We start from the raw sequence: 18,165 nt of genomic DNA, 5'->3' as shown, positions 1-18,165 counted from the left end.
AATAATGAATGTAACCTTCCTCCACAATGAAATTGGTAAAATAATGGTAAAACCTGTGGAAGCGCTACATATATTACATATTAAAAAATAATAATTTAGATTACCACCAATGCAGCACCGTTTAAGCATATTAGAAGAGCAAGAAGTATTTAAAATCCAGTTGAAATTGTTACCAAAGCACGCAGATGTTTTTCTAGAACATTCTATCTTATAAGGTGAATGACAACAGCAATAATAGCAACTGGATTCAGCAATCTCCTTGAAAGAACATTACACAACTAAAGTAATTTACCCTATATATTTTAATGGTGGATCACATGCCATCTGCCTTCACTCAAATATGAGGATCGACTTTAAAACTGACTCACAACTGGAAGAGTAATTTAAGATTTCAAGACATGCATTCTATACCCAATATTTATATTAAATGTACTACTTGGTACACTATCATTATACAGCTTAACTTGTTCTCTAGCTATGACTAATTATTGCATGAAGAGCTAAACTTTTATAAACCTAAGACTGTCAACATTAAATTGTAATTACTCCAAATACGACAATGAAATGCATTAAAATAGCTGATATAAGGATAAAGGACTAAATAGATGAATAAATATGTAATAAAACCAGTAAAATGTCAATAGAACAATCTAAGTAGTGGGTATATGAACACCACCTGTAAAATTTTTCAATTTTGCTGTGTAGTTGAAAATATTTCCTAATAAATTGTTGGAAAAAAACTATTCGACACTTCTTTGCCTATTTATAATTTAAGCTTTTAAGGAAAGAAACATAGATTGGCAACCTACACAAGTACTGTAGTTGGGACAAACCTGAATTCAAATCCAAACTCAACCTCTTAAATAGCTATCTGATCTTAATTACTTAACCTCTCTATATTTCTCTATAAGCCTATATTTCCTCACCTGCAAAACGGGTTTTACACAGCTAATGGAAAGGTAAATTCTTCCTAAAAAGCACAATGCCAGACACATAGTAAGCACTCAAATGACTATCCCTAATATCATCAAGAGATTGCTAACTCTGCTAAATCAAAAAAGGCACTATCAGTAAAAATCTAGTAATTTTTTACGTAATTGACTTAACACTAATTTGATCATTTTGTGATCATTCCCAAAAGCAAGATTCCTGATAAGAAACTTACTGCTCAACATGCTAAGGGGCGGGGGTAGGAAGTAAAAAAAAAAAAAAAAAAAAAAAAATCTGAAAAATATTGCTCAATCGATAGTACAGTATCGTTCTCCGTCTGAAAAAAAAACATTCAGAATTAAATAAAAGTTTCAAGACAAACTTTAAAAGCACTCAACAACTCCTATGCAGAACTGGCTTCACCTCTGCAGGTTGGTTGGGTGCATTCCTGTTATGACAAAACTTGTCATACTCTTCCACGTTCCTAATTGTTGGTAAAGAGGCTAGACTAGAACATGACATTTAGAGTTGCCAAAATCTTTCTCCTAAATCAGGACATGCCAACGACCCCACTTCTTCACAGGTAAGAGCACCACCTCCACCTTAGTCTTGATAACGGTTATGGGGGGGGGGGGAGGGGAAAGGAGGCAGGAGCATGAATTCGCGACGGTGTTACTGAAGAACCCTCCAGGTTATTCCTCTTGAGACCCGTCCACGACTTATTCCCGCCACCACCACCCCCACCTGACCTCTCCCCAGTTAAACTTCTAGACTCTGATTTACTAAAGATGCACTTAACAATCTGACACCTTCCCTCCCCTGGCCCAGATAAGCCACCCCCAATGCAGGAAAAATAAAAAAAGCAAACAACCCCCCGCCCCTCCCCCTCCTAACCAGCAGCAAATCTTTGTCCCACCTGCCGAAGGACCACTCTCCAGCACGCTCCAGACCCAAGGTTGCCTCAGTCCTGCCCGCAGCCTCTCTCCAACGGGGCCTCCGCGACCCCTCCACGAGCCTGCGCTTGGCCCATTCCCGGCCCCGGGACGCGGCTCCCGCCCCGCCCCCCGCCGCCCGCCGCCCGCCGCCCGAGTTCTGCCTCACCTCACCTACCCTCTTTCGGGGGCCGGACTCCACCTCTCTCTCCGCCATGTTGGGCCCCGCTCGGAACCGCTGCGGCTCCCGGCGCGGTGGCGGCGGAACCTCTCGGGCCCCCGGCCCCCGCCCACACTGCAGGCACGGCCGCCTCGCGGCAGCTTCCCCGGACCCAACCGGGCCCGGCGCTGAGAGTGGGGAGGGGGCGGATGCCGCGCGCCGGGTCTGAGATCCTGAGATCCCACGGGTGCGCGCGTGGGCGGTAGGGCCTGCCCGGGAAAAGGGGGGGCCGGGACTCGGGGGGTTAATGGCCTCCAAGGGGCCCCGTGAGTAGGATTATTTTCTCTCAGAGAAATTCCTCCGCCTGCGGTTTCTTAAAGGGATCACCAAACCAGCCCCTTGCGCGCGCCCCAGTTGCGCAGGCGCACCTTAAGCCCCTCCTTCCTTTCCCACCAAGCCCCCGGTCCTGAGCGTGCGCTGTGAGTGGCCAAGGGTAGGCCAAATCCTGCAAGTCTCTTTGCTGCCAGCAGCTGCTCCCACCACTCAACTATGGCTGCTGCCTTAAAGGGACCATGATGCAGTGATGAAGGAGGAATGAAAGAAATTAATGAAAGGACTGTCTGGAGAGTTGGGTGAAATGTCAGTGAGGGGTCCAGATCACCATCTTACACCTGACTGCGGAGATACCATTGTATAGGGGAAATGATGGTGAACTGAAGTTCCCAGTGGACCTCTGAACATGAAGAATCCCAACCAATGAGGAAACAAGCCAGTCATCCCAAAGAGACCCAGCTTTCCTTCCTTTAGACAGCCAGATCTGAAGCCCAGAGCATAGACTATTAAGGGCCAACTCTGACAGCCTAACCTCAAAATTAGATCCTTTAGTGATTTTGAAGACCGAACCAACAACTGGAGATAATTTCCTCTATAGTAATTTGTCCTTAGAATATCTAAATCGAGAAGGATCTCAGAAAGCATCTACTCCAATACTCCCAATAGTAAAATAGCAGCCTAGTCCAGAAAGTAATTTGCCCCAAGGCACCTAAATGCTGGTGTGAAATTAGAATCAAGATTTGAGTGACAGCCTCCCAGGCTTTTCAATGCACCAAACAGTTTTCAAAGCAAAAGATAAATCAGCTTTCATCTAGAAGATCAGAAATGAAAGTTCCATGATGTTTCAAGAATACTGTAATTCTACTCTGAAGATGGGTGATGATTTGCAGGTATTGTATGTCCTCATTCACCTCCATTGAAGGAGCTTTGAGGATCTGACTTAAAGGATGCTCATCTTATTTCCAAGCAGAAAACTGGGAAGTAGATTTGGGTCTATCTTGCCCTAAAACAGAAACTGAGGAATGCTGAAGAGAATGGAGGCTTGATTTAGTCCCCTTCATACAGTTTCCTAGCCTCAGGTGGAGAAAAATTGCTCTAATGGAGTTCATGATAGCTGAGAGACAATCAGGTAAATACAAAGAAGTTGCCTCCTGAAGGTCATTCCCACCCAGCAAGAAACATTGAAATGCAAATGAGCAATTCCTAAAGTCATAGGATAAAAAGAGACCATTTGTGACTTTTGCATGTCACTTGGTAGCTGTTTTGAAACTGAGAAGTTTCTTAATCTGTCACATTTTGCTGAAAACTGTGGAATCACTGGAAGTATCCATGTTTGTCCTTGCTTAGGCCTCTTCACTTCTGCGTAGGAAATAGGAAAGGACAAAAGAATGTATATTTAGGATGGAATTTTTAAAACATGTCAGATCTTTTAGTTCCATGTTTAGAACAAAAAGGAAACCAAAAGAGAAACCAAAAAACAAAGAGATTGTTTTAGAGAATATGGGTACATGAAAGGTCTACTGGTTTCCACCTGTTTAATTGGCAGAATATTCCCTTCTAATAAAATCTGAGCTTAAAATGGAGTTGCTAAATTTGAAGTGGAGATGGGGAACCCATAAACCGCTCACCCATCCTTCCCCTTGCCCTCTCTCTTCTTTCATGACACTTACCACCATTAGAGAAATGTGGCATTTCTCAAGACACATCTGAAGGCCATTTGGTTCAGTCCAACACCACATTTTAAAGACGGAGTCACTGAGGTTCAAAAACTTGTGTGAGATCACACAAACGATTCCTAACAGCATCAGGACTGAAACAAGCATCTTGACCTCAAGTCTAGCACTGTCTATCATATCAGATTATTTCTGGAAGTATTGGGAATATATTGGGTCTTGAACAATAGACAAGATTTGTGCATTGCAGATAATATACAAGCATATCATGAATGTTCAGTGCTAGCATCCATATAGGAGGAGAAAAGAGAAAACCAACACTGCAAAGTTAATCATATTACGCTTATTTTACAGAAGGATTTACAGAGGTTAAGTGACCACTACATGGTCATTCAGCAGAGAAGCCAAGCCAGAATCCAAAGGTTTTTTCTTTCTAGCTTATTCCAATATATCATGAACTAGAGGTTGCATATTGGTTGCCTTGCAGACAAATCTTCCCCATAGACATGTATTTGGTTTGCATCACATATAACTATGTGATCTTGGTCAAGTAACTTGCTCTATGCCTCAGTATCCTCCTCTGTAAAATGCATTGTTGGGAGAATTAGTTAATATCTTTAAATCTCTTAGAACCCTTTGGTTCCTAGCACTAGAAGAGTATATTATTTTATACATTCTACATTTTTAAATTTTTTAATTATTTGCCAACATTTAAAATGGGATTATGTCATGTACAAATCCAATCTTCTGACTTCTCAAAAAAAAAAGTAAAATATAATAGTATAATACTTTAACAAATATCAAGCTGATTCATTTTAATTTTTTTCTTTAAATCATGTTCTATCCTAGACTCTGGCCTGAAGTAGAGCTCTGAGACTTATTTCCATAATCAGGAGAGAGTAGAATAGGCTTAGTGGAGAGAAAAAGAATTTGCTAAATTTCCTTAATTCCATTTAACTTATAAAATTTGGTACATAGTAAGAATCTCATTTCTCCCCAGACTCCAGAGGAGATGCTCCTTTCATCTAGGACAGCTAAGCCATGAAAATGTGACATAGGAAAGTAAAAGAAAATCCTGGCTCTTAGTTAAATGGCAGAAGGAATAAGAAGGAAAAGAGAGGCAGTGATTGAAAGACATGCACCTCTGTCTACTCTAGCTTTTCTGAATAGAAAGCATTTTTGCTTTGCTTCTGTTTGGAATTCCAGGTAAAGATGATTTGCAGACTATATCCACACCCACAGGCAAGCAGCTACATTACTTTAGTAAAAGTAATGGCCTTGTGTAGTTGGGAAGAGAAAGAAAGCCTGCATTTAGCCCCTCAGAGTGCCTTTTAGTTAGGGGTGAATCCATATTTTGTGGGTATTAAAGCTTATGTGATGAGGACAGGGAGGAAATTTTTAAAGAACTAGAACACAACTTCTTCCATATACAAAATTAGACACAGAATCTTGGAAGAAGTTCTACAAGTGAGTGGCCCTTATCCCCACTGAGGTATAGAATGTATCTAGAAGTTCCCACATATCCTGTGGAGACATAGGGAAGATAGCCAAGAGACTAACTGACAACTCTAGGGGGAAGTAGCTCTGTAGAGCTCACTGGACCTAGAACAAAAAGTAGTAACAACCAGACTTCAGAAAGAGTTGTGGTTCCTCCAGACAATTAGCAAGCTTAGAGAGGCCAGGCTACAAGATACACCACTCTCTGACCAATAGGTTGCTGAACATCTAGACAAGTCAAAGTATAGCACAAGGACACCAAATAGATCCAAGGTTTCAGGCTTCCTCAACACATTAACACTTCATACATGTGGATGCCATCTTAGGGATATGTGCAGAGAGCAGCTATAAAAGACTTGGAGTTTCTTCCCCAAAGAAGTTATTACCTAGAGGAATTCTATCCATTAGATTCAAATATGTTTTAATGAAAATCAGACATTTATATCTATTAGGTAAAATCTGAGGATGTTCAGAAGAAAGTAAGACAGGGAGTTGGGACAAAAAGTGGAGGAGGACTACTTTAGTTGGTTGGTTAGTTAGTTAGTTGGCTGGTTAGTTTCTGAAGAACTCTTAAACTCTGGTTGTGAGAACCTGAACAAATAGAACAAATAGAGTTGAGTGTCCCCTCTTGTGGGATGCTGCTTGTAGAAGAACATCATCCTTCTTTCCCTACTACCTGGTGGGATACTTTCAAGAATTACACAATTATGAGGCTTATGGAAGGATCTTCATTTTCCTCCTCATTAACCTCTGCCTTCTCCCTGGGGTAGGAGGAGGAACATCAATGTTCTGCTCTCTGTCCCTTGCTGCCCCCTTGGATTTCTTAATGCCATAGGAAACTGTCTTCCTAGATAGAAATGATCCACCCTATATAGATTTTCATGTGCCCTTGCTGGTTTCAGGGGCATTGTTAACTGATTCAAATCTCAAAAGAAAACAGATTTCACATTATACAGAATAGGTGTTCTCTGTCAGCCACTGAATGACCTTTGGCCAGTCCCCTTACATTTATGGTCCTCAGTGTTCTCACAATGTTAAATGATTAGAATACCTTAGGTAGGGCCTCATTGGCAGCTCCAATTACCTGGTAATGGCTGCTGGGGGCATTGTGTAGAAAACATCTATTGAATCACATGTAGGTTCAATAACTTATTAGTGATATCTAACACAGATGAGGTGTAGAAGCTATATCACGCATCATGCCATCCCTTGGCTAAATCTATTATGTCCAATTCTAGATTTATTTGCTTCTGTCATCTTTTATGACTGCTATTGAGAACTATCCCAATTTAATTTCACTGTCTTTTTTAATTTTTTTTAATGTTTATTTTTATTTTTGAGAGAGAAAGACAGAGTAGAAATGGTGAGAGAGAAAAGGAGACACAGAATCTGAAGCAGGCTCCAGACTCTAAGCTGTCAGCACAGAGTCTGATGCAGGGCTTGAACTCATGGACCCCAAGATCACGACCTGAGCCAAAGTCGGACACTAAACTGACTGAGCCACACAGGTTCCCCAGGATAAGTTCCTAGATGTAGAATTCCTGAGACAAAGGTTATAGCTTTATAGCCATGTAGCTAGATTGTCTTCCAGAAATTATCAGTTACACTTTCACCAGCAGTGATTGCTTACTGCAGACTCCCATCCTATTACTATATTTTTTATTAATTAAAATATAAGTAATATACATAAAAGTGCACAAATTATAAATATATAGTTGAATAAACTTTTAAAATTGTAGTGAAATACACACAGTATAAAATTTTTCATCTTTTTTTAAAAGTTTATTTATCTTGAGAGAGAGAGAGAGTGAGCAGGGTAGGGGCAGAGAGAGAGAGGGAGTGAGAGAGAATCACAAGCAGGGTCCACACTCCCAGCACATAGCCAAATGTGGGGCTTGAACTCACAAATCGTGAGATCATGACCTGAGCTGAAATCCAGAGTCCGACGCTTAACTGACCAAGCCACCCAGGCATGCCTAAAATTTATCATCTTATCATTTTTTTAAGTAGGCTTCATGCCCAGCGCAGAGCCCAATGTGGGGCTTGAACTCATGACTCTGAGAGCAAGACCTGAGCTGATATTGCAAGTCAAATGCTTAACCTTCTGAGCCACCCAGTCACCCCCATCTTACCATTTTTAAGTGTACAATTCATTGACATTAAGGACATTCAAATAGTTCTGAAACCATCAACACCATCCAATTCAGGAATTTATTGAGTATAGGAAATTCTTTATTGGGTACAGAAGATGCTATACCCTATAAACAATAACTCCTCATTGCTTGATGAATTTTTAAAACATCAAACCAGCTCCAAGGTCAATAAATAAAATATTACCAACGTCCCTGAAGCCCCCCTAAGTGTCTCCTTTTAGTAACTAAACCCACACACAAGGTGTTGACTTCTGGCTGGGTTCTGTTTCTAACTATGACGATTTGATAAAATGGTGTCTTACTGTTAACTTAATTTTTTTGAATTATTTGAAGAAGCTGAACTCTTTAAAATATGACTCTTGACCAGTTGTATTTCTTCTTTAGGAATTGGTATCACATCATCTTATTTAATCCTCACAAAAACCTGGTGAGATAAAATCAACAAAGCCAAGAGTTAGTTCTTGGAAAAGATCAACAAAATTGACAAACCTTTAGCTAGATTGACCAAGAAAAACAAGATTAGGCTCAAACAACTAAAATCAGAAATGAATGTGGAGACATAACTACCAATTCTACAGGAATAAAAAGGATCATAAAAGAGTGAACAATTATCTGCCAACAAATTGGATAATCTAGCTGAAATGGACAAATTGCTACCAAGACTAAATAATGAATAGAAAATCTGATAGAATGCCTGGCTGACTCAGTCAGTAGAGCGTGTGACTCTTGATCTCAAGTATGGGTTCAAGCCCTGTGTTGGGTGTGGACATTACTTAAAAATAAAATATTTAGGGGTGCCTGGATGGCTCAGTTGGTTAAAAGTCGGATTCTTGGTTTCAGCCCAGGTCATGATCTCATGGTTCATGAGTTTAAGCCCCATGTAGGGCTCTGGGCTGACATCATGGAGCCCACTTGGGATTAGCTCTCTCCCTCTCTTTCTGCCCCTCGCCTGCTCACAAGCTCTCTCTTGAAATAAAGAAATAAACAGTTTTTAAAAATAAGTAAATGAAATACGGGCACCTGAGTGGCTCAGTCAGTTTGGCGTCCAACTCTTGATTTTGGCTCAGGTCATTATTTCACAGTCTGTGAGATCAAGCCCCAAGTCAGGCTCTGTGCTGACAGTACAAGATTCTCTCTCTCCCTCTCTTTCTTGACCCCTCCCTCCCCCTGCTTGTGCTCTCTCTGTCTCTCAAAACAAATAAATAAACTTAAAAAAAATAGAAACAAAGAAAGGCCCAGGACCTGATGTCATCACTGGTGAATTCCACCAAACATTTAAGAACTAATATCTGTTCTGTTCAAATTCTTCCAAAAAATTGAAAAGGAAAGACTACTTCCTAACTCATTGTATTAGGTTACCATTGCCCTGATTCCCAAGCCAAAGACACTACAAAAAAAAAAAAGCTATAGATCATCATCCCTTATGAACACTGAAGCAAAAATCCTCAACAAAAATACAAATAAACTGAATTCAACTGCATGTTAACAGGATTATGTGTATGACCAAGTGAGATTTATTTCTGAAATGCAGCGATGGTTCAACGTATGAAATCAATCAATGTAATAGATCACATTAATAGAATGAAGGAAAAAGAACCATGTGATCATATCAACTGATACAGAAAAAGCATTTGACAAATAAAATACCCTTTCATGATAAAAACACTCAACAAACTAAGAATAGAAGGACACTATCCCAACATAACAAAGGCTGCATATGAAAACCCACAGCAAACATCATACTCAATGGTAAAAGACTAAAACATTTTCCTCAAAGATCAGAAACATAGCAAGCATCCCCACTTTTACTACTTATATACAATGTAGTGATGGAAATCATAGAGCAATTAGGCAAGAAAAAAAATCAAAAGCATCCAAATTGGAAAGGAAGTTCTTTGTTCACAGATGATATGATCTTATTTGTAGAAAACCCTAAAGATTCCACAAATAATTGTTAGAACAAATGAGTCAATTTAGCAAAGTAACAGGATACAAAGTCAACATGCAAAAATAAGTTGCATTTCTATATACTAATACTGGACAATATGAAAAGGAAATTACATTATACATATAATTCCATTTATAATAGCATCAAAAAAGAATATAATACCTAAAAATCAATTTAACCAAGGAAGTAAAAGACTTGTACAATGAAAACTACGAAACATTTCTGAAAGAAATTAAATAAGACACAAATAAATGGACACACATCCCACATTCATGGATTTAATGTCTTAATATTGTTAAGATGTCAATATTATCCAAAGTGATGTACAGATTCAGTGCAATCCCTATCAAAAGTTTCATACATAGTTAGTATGCAGAACTAGTATAATCCAACCTAAAATTCATATAGCATCTTCAAGGGACCCCAAATAGCCAAAAGAGACTTAAAAAGTAAATCAAACCTGGTGGACTCATACTGTCTGATTTTAAAACTTATTATGAAGCTACAATAATTGAAATAGTGGGGTACTGGGACAAATCAGACCTACAGAACAATGAAATAGATTGGAGAGCTCAGAAAGAAACCTCCATATATGGTTAAGGGTGTGCCAAGACCGTTCAATGGGAAAAGGACAGTCTTTTTGACAAATGGTGTTGAGAAACCTGTATAACTACACACAGAGGAATGAAGCTGGACACTTACCTTATAACCATATACACAAATTTGGATCAAAATGGGCCAAAGATCTAAATGCAAGAACTAAAACTATAAAACTCTTAGAATAAAACATAAGGGAAATTTTTCATGACAATAGATTTGGAATCATTTTTTAGATATGACACCAAAAGGATAGCCAACAAAAGAAAAATATAGCTAAGTTGGAGTTCATCAAAATTAAGACTTGTGGGGGAGCCTGGGTGTTTCAGTTAGTTAAGAGTCCAACTCTAGATCTCAGCTCAGGTCATGATATCACTATTCATGAGATCAAGCCCTGAGATGGGCTCAGCACTGGCAGCATGGAGTCTGCTTGTGATTCTCTCTCTCTCTCTTTCTCTCTGCCCCTTTCTCTCTCACATTCTCTCTTTCTCTGAAAAAATAAAAAAATAAAACGTGGGACACCTGGGTGGTTCAATCAGTTAAGTGTCCAGCTTTGGCTCAGGTTATGATCTGAATTTGGTGAATTTAAGCACCACATCAGGTTCCCTGTTGTCAGCATGGAGCCCACTTAGGATCCTCTGTCCCCCTCTCTTTCTGCCCCTCCTCCATTCACATGTGATCTCTCTCTCTCTCTCTATCTCAAAAATAAACTTTAAAAACATTTTTTAAGTAAATAAAAATAAATAAATAATAAAACTTAAAAATTTTTTAAAAACAAAATCAAAATCAAAATCAAACAAACAAAAAACCTTGTGCATCAAAGGCTATCAACAGACTGAAAAGGCAACCCACAGAATGGGATAAAATATTTGCAAATCATATATCTGATAAGTGATGGATATCCAGAATATATAAAGAACTCTTACAACTCAACAACAACAAAAAAAACACAACCAATTAAAAAATGAGCAAAGGTCTAGAACAGACAATTCTCCAAAGAAGATAAATGGCCAATAAGCTTAAGAACAGGTGCTCAGCATCACTAGTCATTGGAATATGTAAATCAAAAACACAATAAAATACCACTTTACCCACATAAGATGGCTATTATAAAAACAAAACAAAACAAGACAGAAAATGAATATTGGTGAGGATATGGAGAAAATGGAACACATGTACATTGCTGGTGAGAATGTAAATGATGCAGCCATTGTGGAAAAGTGTTTGGCAGGTAATTCCTCAAAAAACTAAACATAGAATTACCATATGATCCAGCATATATGCTTCTGGATATATACCCAAAAGAAGTGAAAGCAGGGGCTTAAACAGATATTTGTATACCTGCGTTCAGAACATTATTTATAATAGCAAAAAAGTGAAAGCAACCTAAGTGTCCATCAACAGATGAATGGATAAAAAACATGTAGTACATCCACATAATGGAATAGTCATCAGCCTTTAAAAGGAAGGAAATTTTGACACACATCACAACATGGATGAATCTTGAAGAACAATACTATGTGAAAAAAAGCCATTCACCGAAGGACAAATATTGTATGATTCTACCTATATAAGATATCAAGAATAGTCCCATTCATACAAACAGGAAATAGAAGTGTAGATGCCAGAGGCTAGGGGAGAAGAGAACCAACACTTAGTATTTAATGGGTACAATGCTTTGGTTGGGAAAGATAAAAAAAGTTATGGAGCTGGATGATGGTGATGGTTGCAGAACAGTATTAGATGTATTTAATGCTATAAAACTGTACACTTTAAAATCATTAAGCTGAGGGACGCCTGGGTGGTTCAGTCGGTTAAGCGTCTGACTTCAGCTCAGGTCACGATCTCACAGTCCGTGAGTTCGAGCCGGGCTGATGGCCCAGAGCCTGGAGCCTGCTTCCGATTCTGTGTCTCCCTCTCTCTCTGCTCCTCCCCCGTTCATGCTCTGTCTCTGTCTCAAAAATAAATAAACTTTAAAAAAAAAAATTAAAAAAAAAACAAATTCCCTTTAAAAAATAAATAAATAAATAAATAAAATCATTAAGCTGAGCCTGAGTGTCTCAGTCAGTTAAGCGTGCAACTCTTGATTTCAACTCAGGTCATGATTTCACAATTTGTGAGTTCGAGCCCTGCATTGGGCTCCTTGATGATGGTGGGGAGCTTGCTTGGGATTCTTTTTCTCTCCCTCTCTCTCTGCCCCTCCCCTGCTCATGCTCTCTTTCTCTCAAAAAATAAATGCACTTAATAAATAAATAAATAATTTTTTTTAACGTTTATTTATTTTTGAGACAGAGAGAGACAGAGCATGAATGGGGGAGGGTCAGAGAGAGAGAGGGAGACACAGAATCTGAAACAGGCTCCAGCTTCTGAGCTGTCAGCACAGAGCCCGACGCGGGGCTTGAACTCACGAACCGCGAGATCATGACCTGAGCCAAAGTTGGACGCTTAACCGACTGAGCCACCCAGGCACCCCAATAAATAAAAATTTTAAAATGAGGAGCTCCTGGCTGGCTCAGTCAGTGTACCATTGCAACTGTTGAACTTGGAGTTGTGAGCTCAAGCCCCACATTGGGTGTAGAGATTACTAAAAAATACAATCTTTTTAAAAAATCTGTAAAATGATAAATTTATGTTATGTATATTTTACCACCACCACCACCACAACAACAAGGTATACAACTTTTGCATTTTGTACATGAAAAAAATTAAGCTCTATCAAAAGTAAGTGACTTTACACAGCTGGGAAGTAAAAATGGTATTTAAATTCGAAGATTGGGCATCTGGGGTAGCTCAGTTGCTTGACCATCTGACTCTTGATTTCAGCTCAGGTCCTGATCCCAGAGTCCTGGGATTGAGCCCTGCGTCAGGCTCTGCACATGTGAAGCCTGCTCAAGCATCTCTCTCTCTCTCTCTCCCCCTCTGCCCCTCTCCCCTGCTTGCTCTCTCTCTAAAATAAATAAATAAATTAATTAATTAATTCAAGACTTTTTAACATCAACACTTATATTCTTTCCACTAAATCTTTGTTTGTTTTGTTTTTAAGGTAAAATTTAGGTATAATAAATATAGGTATATTAAATATAATAAATATAATAAATTTAGGAATAAACGCATAGATCTAAAGCGTACAATTTAACAAATTCTGGTTTTTTTTAATTTTTTTTTAACGTTTATTCATTTTTTTGAGAGACAGAGAGCGAGCAAGCTGAGGAGGGGCAGAGAGAGACACACACACACAGAGAATCTGGAGCAGGTTCAAGGCTCTGAGCTGTTAGCACAGAGCCCAATGCAGGGCTCAAACTCACGAACTCTGAGATCATGACCTGAGCCGAAGTCCGCAGCTTAACCAACTGAGCCACCCAGATGCCCCAATTTAATGAATTTTGATAAATTCATATACCTGTGTAACCACCACCCCAATCAAGATAAAGCACATTTCCCCTAGAGAGTGCCCTCATGCCCCCTTCCACTCAACTCCTATCCCCTTTAGACAACCATTATTTTGATTTCTATCACCATGGATTAGCTTTATCTTTGTTTTTCAATGTCTTATAAATGGAATTATTCAGATAGACTCTTTTGTGTCTCACCCTTTGACTCAACACAATGGTTTGTTTTTTTTTTTATGTTTATTTTTTGAGAGAGACAGAGAGTAAGGGCAGGGGAGGAAGAGAAAGAGAAGGGGACAGAGGATCTGAAGCAGGCTCTGTGCTGACAGCAGAGAGCCTGATGCGGGGCTCAAATTGACAAACTGTGAGATCATGACCTGAACCAAAGGCAGACACTCAAATGACTGAGCCACCCAGGCACCCCTCAACACAATGGTTTTGATGTTCATCTACACTGTTGCTTACGTCAGTAATTCACTCTTCTATTGCTGAATTACATTCCATTTTGTGAGAATGCCACAATTTGTTTATTCTTTCTATTACTGATGAACATTTCAATTGTTTCCAGTTGTTGACTCTTACAAATAAAACTACTATGAACACTTTTTCACACGTCTTTGTGTGGGCATATTTTCATTTCTCATCTCATGTGACTTACTTCAGTCAATGAGACAGTAAAAAACTTCATTCAAGCAATTGAACAATTGCTTATGTGGTTTCTCTTCTTCTCTTTAACATTGACACTACCATGACAACAAACACACCTAGCCTGCTGGGAGATGAGAGACCATGTGGAGTGGAGCCAAGTCCATTCTAGACTAACCAACCCCCAGCAAACCCAGCAAGTATTTATGGATTCACGAACAAGTTCAGGTGAGATTAGCCTTGCCCAGCCCAGGTCGAAAGAACTGCCCAGGTGACCAACAGAGTCATAACAAATAAACGGTGGTTCCTTTAAACCACTGAGTTTTGGCAAGGTTTATTAAATAGAATTCTTGTGGTAATAGCTAATTGACACACATTTGTACCAGTTTTCTACTGCTGCATAATAAATTGTGTGCACTAAACACAAATTTAATATCTCAGTTTCTGTAGGTCAGAAATCTGGGCATGGGTTAGCTGGGTCCTCTGTTCTGTTCTTATCAAGCTGAAATCAAGGTATCATCTAGAACTTCGATCTCATCTTTGGCTTGGAATCTTCTTCCAAGCACATTGGTTATTGGCTGAATTCAATTCCTTTGTCATAGGACTGAGGCCCTTGGTTTGTAGAGGCCATCCACCATTTCCTACCACATGGCTCTCTCTAAGACCTGGCAGTTTTCTTCTTCAAGGTCAACAGATGAGCATCTGATGTTTCAAATCTCTGTGACTTCTTCTATCTGTGACATCTAGGCCCCTTCATAAAAAGTCAAGCTGATTAATCAGGCCCACCCAAGGCTATCTCCCTTTTGATTACCTTGAAGTCAACTGATTAGGGACCTCATTATATCTCTAAAATGTCCTTACTGCTGCTGTATAAAATAACTTAATCACAAAACTATATCCTATCATATTACAGGTCCCACCTATAACTTAAGGGGATGGGATCTTATAGAGTGTGTACACCAGGGGATGGCAATCTTGTGAGCCAATTTAGAACCCAAGATATATAAATAATTTTTAAAGGTAAAGAAATCTATTTATTAAGCAATTAAAATAAATATTAAGCAATGAAATAGATTCATGTATTATATAATGGTATAATTTACATAATAATTTATAAGTTATTATTTTCTTAAGTTTATTTATTTAAGTAATCTCTACACTGAAAGCGGAGCTCAAACTCATGACCCTGAGATCAGGAGTTGCATGCTCCTCTGATGGAGGCATCCAGGCACCCCAATAATTTATAATTTATAATAGGTTATAATATATAATAAGAGATTATAATATATAACATATATCATTATATAAAGGTATATAGTAAAAATAAAATCATAATATGGTATATATTATAATCATAATGTTATAGATCATATTGTATAATTGTAATTATATATCATATAATGTTATACATTATAATATATAGTATATTATATATGTGAATATACAAATCTGTTTCATTGTTTAACATTTATTTTCATTGCTTAATAAATAGATTTCTTTACCTTTAAAAATTATTTGTATACTTGAGGTCTAAGTTGGCTCTCAAGTTTTCCATCCTCCTGTTTACACACTCTATAGTATCAATTAAGTTATAGGTGGGACCCATAAATATGATGGGATATAGTTTTGTAATTAAGTTATTTTATACAGCAGGGGCGCCTGGGTGGCTCAGTCCGTTAAGCATCTGACTTCAGCTCAGGTCGTGATCTCGTGGTTCATGAGTTCAAGCCCCACATCAGGCTCTGTGCTGTCAGCTCAGAGCCTGGAGCCTGTTTCGGATTCTGTGTCTCCCTCTCTCTCTGCTCCTCCCCCGCTTGTGCTCTGTCTCTCAAAAATAAATAAAAACTTCAAAAAAAAATTTTTAAGTTATTTTATACAGCAGCAGTAAGGAGATTTATATGCCATAATATAATATAAATATATACCATTATATGGTATATTACGTTATATGTCTTATATATTATAATATATAAGAGCATATAATATATACCATTATATATAATGGTTTGTGTATATAATGTGTACTATGTAATATACTATACTAACCTTCAAATAAACAGCTCTTAGAAGGTTAATATCTTTGTCCATAAAATATAATTAATTATATTCAATATTCAAGTAATTATATTCAACTCATCAAAGAAAGAAGACTTGATTATGAGATGTGGTTAGTGGAGTAAGGGAGCAAGGAAGTTACTTTTTAGGAGGTACATTCTCTTGTTGACCATTTTCACCAGTTTTTCCATCTTTTCAGGCTCATGGTTATCTTGCACTTAAATTGAGCTTAAAAATAAATTTATAACATGGAAAAACACTCCTAGAGTAAAATAAAGGCTACATACAAAAGTGCTTTGAAAAATGAAAATGACTTAACAATAGAGAACACACAGAGGGCTGCAGGAGGGAGGAGGACAGGCGGATGGGTTAAATGGGTGATGGGGATTAGGAGGGCACTTCTTGTGATAAGCACTAGGTGTTATATGTTAAGTGTTGAATTACTAAATTCTATTCCTGAAACTAATATTACATTATATGTTAACTAATTGGAATTTAAATAAAAACTTGAAAAGTGCCTGGGTAGCTCAGTGGGTTAAGTGTCTGACTCTTGGTTTCATCTCAGGTCATGACCTCACCATTTGTGAGTTTGAGCCTGGCATTGGGCTCTACACTGCAGGTGCGGAGCCTGCTTGGGATTCTCTCTCTCATTCTGTCTCTGCCTTTCCCACCCTCAAAATAAATAAATAAACTTAAAAAACAAAATTTAAATATGGAGTGCCTGGGTGGCTCAGTAGGTTGAGTGTTAGACTCTTGATTTCAGCTCAGGTCATGATCTTGCAGTTGATAAGTTCGAGCCCTGCATTTGAGCTCTGTGCTGACAGTGCAGAGCCTGCTTGGGGTTCTCTCTCTTTCTCTCTCTCTCTTTCTCTCTCTCTCTCTCTCTCTCCTCCCCCCATGATCTTTCAAAGTAAATAAATATGCTTTAAGAAAAAAAAAATAAGTAAATACATACATACATACATACTGGGGAAAAAAAAGAAAAATGTAGATGACATATACAAACAACTAACTGCAGGATCCTAAAAGATATCTCATTTTTCTCACTTGGTATCCATATGCAAAAGAAAAAAAAATTTGTGTTCATCTAAATCTGGAGCACAATTCAAATTTTTTCAAATGATATTCTCTGAGTAAATCTATTGTGCCAAGTAAAGTGGTGTCTTTGCCCAAAACTACAGCATTGAAAAATTATGGTATAAAAATAGATTATATTTTTACTATTTTTAAGTGAAAAACTTGTCATACTGAAGAAAAAGTAGAACAGTTTTTATGGCAAAAGCTCACTAAGTGAATGATCATTACGCGAGGTAAATCCATACTCCTTCCTTAACTCCAGAGCTAAAGTTCTTATTGGCAATTTGCTGACTGATGTGTCTCATGTCCAATCAATATGACAGTTGAGCTGCCCTAGTGTAAACAACTGTGTGTCTGCCGAAGGCTGTAGATATATCATCCAATTTAAATCTCATTACTAGATACTGAGGGAGAAAGTGATGTTTGAAAGGTGAAGTAACTTGCTCAAGGTCATACAGCTAGGAATTAACAGAGTTGGTATTTGAATCCAAGTTTGTTCAAGTCCAAAGCCTGTTCTCTTAGCTGCTTCCTCTGTCAGTCAAAGCCTGGCATTTGGTGTATGAGGGGAAAAACGTTCTTGGAGTACAAGACCAGCTTTCATTCAAGTCCAGCCTCTGCCACTTCAGAGCTGTTCAGGGTTATGCAAGATTCATCACATCAATAAGGCTATTTTATTACTATAAAATAGGGATAGTAATTCCTACCTCTTATAGTTTTGTTTGTTTGTTGTTTGTTTGAATTCAAGAGACTATGTTTGTGAGAATATATTTAGCAGC

General features: G+C 38.4%; 1 protein-coding gene across 5 annotated transcripts in view; it reads right to left on the bottom strand.

Annotated features, from left to right (window-relative positions):
- The window catches only part of ZMYM4 (zinc finger MYM-type containing 4), a 148,926-nt gene extending 146,479 nt beyond the window's left edge, over nucleotides 1–2,447 (bottom strand). For 2 of the 5 annotated variants that reach the window (XM_045476662.1, XM_045476660.1), the window contains exon 1: nucleotides 2,041–2,420. Coding sequence is in view for 2 of the 5 variants with exons in the window: in XM_045476660.1 (XP_045332616.1) it covers nucleotides 2,041–2,079 (39 nt within the window). In the remaining 3 variants the exon portion in view is untranslated. Of the gene's footprint in view, nucleotides 1–1,846; nucleotides 1,906–2,040 lie in introns of those variants that run through there. The other 3 variants (XM_045476661.1, XM_045476667.1, XM_045476663.1) reach the window with 3 other exon arrangements.
- Between the last annotated feature and the right edge of the window lie 15,718 nt (nucleotides 2,448–18,165).

The sequence above is a fragment of the Leopardus geoffroyi genome, chromosome C1, assembly GCF_018350155.1.
Source record: "Leopardus geoffroyi isolate Oge1 chromosome C1, O.geoffroyi_Oge1_pat1.0, whole genome shotgun sequence".
NCBI lineage: Eukaryota > Metazoa > Chordata > Mammalia > Carnivora > Felidae > Leopardus > Leopardus geoffroyi.
The sequence above is the reverse complement of the archived record's forward strand: the minus strand, read 5'-3'. Positions and strand labels throughout refer to the sequence as shown.